The sequence below is a fragment of the Suncus etruscus genome, chromosome 8 (genome assembly GCF_024139225.1).
Source record: "Suncus etruscus isolate mSunEtr1 chromosome 8, mSunEtr1.pri.cur, whole genome shotgun sequence".
Lineage (NCBI taxonomy): Eukaryota > Metazoa > Chordata > Mammalia > Eulipotyphla > Soricidae > Suncus > Suncus etruscus.
In genome coordinates this window covers 43,186,861-43,192,860 of record NC_064855.1, presented here as the reverse complement: position 1 = coordinate 43,192,860, position 6,000 = coordinate 43,186,861, and the positions used below count along the sequence as shown (strand labels likewise).

Below are 6,000 nucleotides of genomic sequence, written 5' to 3'. Positions count from 1 at the left end.
TGCACAATCGCCTTCGTTGGCAATGACTAAAAAATCCTGCTGGTTTTTCTGCCCGCCCTTGCTGCTGGAGGTCTGGGGCCTCCTGGGGACGGCGGGGGAGCCGAGGGGCTCCAGCCTGTAGCTAGGAACCCATGAGAGTGGCCGGCGATCCTGTGCTCGCCGCCACTCTTCAGAGACGCGCGCGTGTGACGCGGGGTGAGCGAGCCAGCCTAGGACCCCAGACGCAAGTGGAGGAAGAGGAGGCTGGGTCCGCTTGCTGGCGACCGTGCGCGGGCTCCATCGGAGGCCGCGCCAGCTGGGGGTCCGCAGTGCGCGTCGGGGAGCGCGAGCTTCCCCGGCGGAGCCGCGCCCATCTCCCCCGCCCGGGTGGTGGCGGAGGGACCCGCAGCTGAGCGCGAGCTGGGGACCGCGTTAGGCACGTGGGCTCGGCCGCAGCGCTGCGCCAGGCACCGGCTGGCGGGCCGGCTCGGCCCAGCCTCCCCACTCGCGCCCCGGCCCCCTCCGGTGGGAAGAGAAGAGGGATCCTCCCCCCCGGCCACTTTGCACCAGTCCGGGAGAATGTGCGGTCGGTGACGCGCATCCTTAAGCGAGCCACCTGCAGCGCGGGGCGCGCCGCTCCGGGCGGCATCGCAGGGCTGGGCCGGAGCGGCCTGGAGACCCGGGGCTCTGGAGGCGATGCGGGCGTCGGCGCGCCCTGGCCGCAGGCTGCAGCTGCTCGGTAAGGCCCAGCGTGCCCACTCGCGGCCCCCCACTCTAGCCGGTGGCCCCGGGCGCGCGCTCCCGCATCCCGGCGGGCTGTCTCCTCGCTCCTCCCGACGCTCACTCCCAGCCAGCCTCCGCGCCCGCGCCCCTTCTCCCGTCCACGTCCTCCCCCACTCGCCCCGCATTGATCGAGGAGGCCCAGCGCCCCCTGCCCCACCGCCCGCCTCGGTCTGGTCTTGCGCCGGGCCCCAGGACAGGACAGCGCGTCTGCCCGTCGGTCCCGCCGCCGCCACCGCCGCCGCCGCGCACTCCCGTTGGGCCGTGAGCGGCAATCTGCGGCCCGCGGGGTGACGCCAGGTGCCCCAGGCTGTCACTTGCTGCGGCCGGGGTGCCTGGGAGCCGGGTGGGATGGGTTGTTGGGGGGCTGTTTTTATTACTCCTCTACGGATTTTATCTGGAGCTAAGTCAGATGGGTTAAGGCTCCCAGGCTTGACCCTAATCAAGCCATCCAGGGTAATGACCCCAGCCCCCGCGGAATTTCCCCGGGATCCGGACCGACTAATAGTTACTTTGGGCAACGGGATAAAAACCGGATTTACAGCTGCAATGGCTAGATTTTTATTCTACCATGAGATCCCTAGGGGTTTTTCAAGGACTCAGCTGACTTCCCAATGATCTTCTAGGCAGTGGCTGTTTTTGGGTGGGGGAAAGATCACCTTTAGATGGAGTCATGTATTTGGAAAGATGAAAAAGCTGACGGCTTTGAGGTGAAGAAGTGGGGTGTGGGTGTCTCCCGGAACCTTGGGGTCTTGTGCTGGCTGTGCAGTCTTGGGGCCCGCCCCAACCTTGCTCCCCGACCCGCGCAGTCCGTATTTCTGTTAAGCGAGGTCGGTCCTGGCCGTAAACTCCCTCAGTCTCCACACTACAGGAGTATAACTTTAAGCATTTGCCGTAAATCGAGAAAACATTGCCTTATAGGAATTATTTCCAGTAGCATTTGTGACAAATCATGAGAAATTATTGAGTAGGAAATGTAACATACGGGAAGGGTGGAGGGGAGTGGGAAAACAAAGATTGTGCATTTCTTAAACATTTATCTTTGTGAGTTGGTGTGTATCAAATGCGTAGTACAATGTTTTTCAGAGTATTAATATAAAAATAAGCTGTTTCATATGCCATTAACCAAGAAGGGAATTTTCAGTAGCATACAAAGACTACAAAAGTACAAAGATGAATACAATATATTTAAGATGCACCAACCTTGGATGTATGGGAACAGTCTCAGAAATTTTCACTCAAAGTATTTTTCTCATATACCTCATTTATTTTAATTCGTAAGTGGCCATATCGTACAGGCACAAACTTGACTGTCTTCTTATATTAAAACAGTTTTGCATTTGTGTGTGCCCACATAACCAAGATCAGATCAAGATGTAGAGCAATTCTGGCTGCAACTAGTAAATCTGGTCACTGCCTCCAAAAGTAGGCACTGCTCTGCCTTCTAATAAAAGTTTTGCCGATGTTTCCATTTCACACAAACCAAATGCCATCTGTATTTCTTATGTCCAGCTTCTTGCACTTCTCCTTGTGAAATAGGATTTAACATTGTTCTCAGTAGCACTGGTCTTATACTAGTGCTATTCCTTTGGTAGAACAACATTAGCTTGTTTCTAATGACGTGCAGTTTATTCTTGCTATTGCTGAAGAACATTTAGGTTGTTTCCAGTTTGGAGATAATGAAAAGCAGTACTGTGTACATTCTTATACATGCGTTTTGGTGGAGAGAGACAAACAGATATTTCTGTTAATGTTATATCCACAAATCCAGTATGTTTCTTTTGATTTTGTCATGTTTTCCAAAGTTATACCAACTAGCACTCCCATCAACAGCCTCATGTCTTTGCCAAAACTTTTAAAAGTGTAAAGAGAAAGACTTAAAAGTGAACACTTTAGGTCTGGAGAGATAGTACAATGGATAAGATTGATAAGGTACTTGCTTGGCATGCAACTGATGGCCATGTTTGATCTCTTGCACCAATATGATCACCAAACTATGAAGAGTGATCCCTGAGTGCAAAATCAACTCTAAGCACTGCCAGCTATAGTCCAAAAACCAGACAAAAACAAAATTGAAGACTTTAAAATGTATAAAAGCTTTAGGACCCTTGATCTGCACTAAGATGTGGTACACATTTAAATGATCTTATTAAGTTCTACCTTTCATGAATGGTGATGACACTTTCTAAGTAGTATTTAAAACAATGGAAATGTATACAATGGGATTCATAAGTGAATAATGAATAATTCATTATTGTAAATAATGAAAATGATTTTACATGCAGGGGATGGGAGGACATAAGATAGAAATTTTAGGTACCAGACAGATAGTACAGTGGGAAAGGCACTTGCCTTGCATACTGCTGACCCAAGTTTTATCCCTGGCATCCCATATAGTCTCCAAACCACCCCCAGGAGTGATTCCTGAGTGCTCCAAAATTGTTCAGTTGGGGCCGGGAAGGTGGCGCTAGAGGTAAGGTGTCTGCCTTGTAAGCGCTAGCCAAGGATCAGGACTGCGGTTCGATCCCCCGGCGTCCCATATGGTCCCCCCCAAGCCAGGGGCGATTTCTGAGCACATAGCCAGGAGTAACCCCTGAGCATCACACGGGTGTGGCCCAAAAACCAAAAAAAAAAAAAAAATTGTTCAGTTGGCCCAGAAAGAAGCAAACAAAAAGAAAAAGCAAAGAAATGTTGCCATTGTTCATTGATGTCAGAAAAATACATATATAGTGTCTGAAAATTCATATACATTGGAGTTGCCATTATTTGTCCTGGTTGGCTTGTTTTGTTTTTCTTATGACCGACTAACCTGGGTGATTACTCCAATGACAGGAGGAGATGATACTAGGGGAAGATTGAGATTCATAGGATACTAGTCCTTTAATCTGATTTTAGATTCTTTCCAATGCTCACAGTCTTCTTCTTAGTGTTGTCATCATACAAGATTAGGTTGGCTTTTCATTGTTTCTTAGGCACCTCACAACTATCTATAGTAATTGATCCTTGTAGGTTCAATTGTGAACTACTTGTCTTTCATTTAAGAAAGTGATATTAGGGGCCGGAGAGATGGCATGGAGGTAAGGCGTTTACCTTTCATGCAGAAGGTCATCGGTTCGAATCCCGGCGTCCCATATGGTCCCCCGTGCCTGCCAGGAGCAGTTTCTGAGCACAGAGCCAGGAAAAACCCCTGAGCACAGCCGGGTGTGACCCAAAAACCACAAAAAAAAAAAAGAAAGTGATATTAGTTTTTATAATTATAAACATATTTTAACTGTAGTTATCATGAAAGAATTTTTATTCTCTTGTTGCATTTTCCTGTTGTTTAATAAATAATCAGAGGATGAGAGAGTAAATATAAAGAAAAAAACTTATTATATTCAGGAAATGTCTCTGACAAGAAAGATGAAGGGAAAGCATGCATAAAAACAGTTGTCAAACTTTTATTGAACTCCTAGATGCTCTAAGCACAAGGGGTACAAAGATGAAAGAAATGAAGTGTGGGTATCTTATATATAAAAAGCTATTTTACTCTGTTTTAAAAATTGCATGGTCATTGCCTTTCCCCAGGAGAAGCATTTGGCACAAACTTGACTTTAGATTACTTAAACCTTCCAATACAGTTATTATAGGCACTAAGCATCTATAGATGAAAAATAGTGTGTTTCAGTAAAGGATGCTTCAACCAGGTCAGTTTTTAGCAATCTCAGAATGTTTTGCTCCTAAAATGACGCAAATGGGAATACATTGTATTTAATGACTGCAGGGAAGAAACTTCGATCATGTAAAATAAAGCTAATGGACTGCTCCAGAGTTAAATATGACCATCTTTTCGGTCTTGGGAAAAATAATTTCTGAATGTTTCTTTGAACAAATTTGCTTATTATGCTTTACTCCCAGAGCCTGCTGACTGGTAAAGCATCCAGATAGGATGGCTCACCCTCCTGACTTTTCTACCTGTTCTTTTTGTCCCTCTTATCTTGTCATTTCTAATGATAGGTAGAAAACAGAATGGCAAGAGTCTTATTATTCTACATTCAAAATCACCATCTTGTTGACTCTTCAACTTTCCATTAGATATTGGCTTAATCTTTGGGTAACAATTCTGATTAACAAGCCAGGGAGATAGCTCCAAGATCTAGTGCACTGGGAACAAATGCCAATCCTGAAGCAGCCTCTAACCTCATTGGGTGTGACCTCTAATCCAAATCCAAAGTAATTTGACTAATAGCAAATATTTCAGAAGCATTTTATTTGATCATTTTTCTCGATTTCAAAAGGAACCTTGTAGATAATAGGGGCAAAAGGATTGGAGAAAGAAGACTAAGAGGCTTGAAATTAGCTTCTCGGGTTTTATCATCTGCTTAGTATCATTTTGGTATTATATTTCATCCTTCCCTCTGAAATATAGAGATATGTAACTTTGTTGCATAGAGCTTTTTGTTGTTTATCATATGGCTTTGTGATCTTATTATTTTTTCTATAACTCCCAAATGAGCCTCTACCATTTTTTTCTTTAGGTAGCCATTGTTTAATGTTCTAAGAGTATTCTGATTTGAAGTATTTTATAAGCTTCAAACCTAAGTGATTTCATTAGCTTAAATTTGTAACTTTTAGTTAAATCATACATGGTCTTCCTCAAGTGATGAAAATTTTTATACAACTCGCTGATGGTAGATAATTTGAATCTAGCAATTCTATTTTATGGATACCAACACATTTGGAGGAAATTTAAAAATAATACTAAGTATACACACAGTGTTCTTTTGTGGCTAGAGGAATTGCATAAGATCCCAAAAGAGGAACTATTGTTATTTTTTTAGGTTAAACAGTGAAAACATTTTTTTTTTTACTCTTGTCATTTTAAGGTCAATTGGTGACTAAGAGTCCTCCGCAGAATTAAAAGAGAATAGTCTTTATTATGATGATGATGATGATGATGATGATGATGCTTTGATTTTGAGCTATGCACTGAATTTCAGATAGTTGCAGTAGTTGTAGCAGTAGTAGTAATAGCAGCAGCAGCAACAACAGCCACAGTAGTAGTACTTGCTGTTGCTGTTTTAGAAGGAGAGAGGGAGAAAGGAGAAAAGGAGGTACAAAGATTATGGAAGGAGAGAAGGATAGGAAAGAGGGAAGGGGGAACGGTAAGAAAGAAAAATGAAGTGAAAAAGGGAGACGAGAAAGAGGGAAGGGAATAGAAGTAGAAAGTGGGAGAGGTTGGAAAAGAGGTACAGAGATCCT

The 6,000-nt window shown here is 45.0% G+C and overlaps 1 protein-coding gene across 1 annotated transcript in view; it reads left to right on the top strand.

The window, feature by feature from the left end:
* The first annotated feature begins 533 nt into the window (after positions 1–533).
* Positions 534–6,000, top strand: part of FLT3 (fms related receptor tyrosine kinase 3) — a 141,895-nt gene continuing 136,428 nt past the window's right edge. The window contains exon 1 of the mRNA XM_049778220.1: positions 534–718. Coding sequence (XP_049634177.1) covers positions 676–718 — 43 coding nt within the window. The 5' untranslated portion in view covers positions 534–675. The remainder of the gene's footprint in view (positions 719–6,000) is intronic.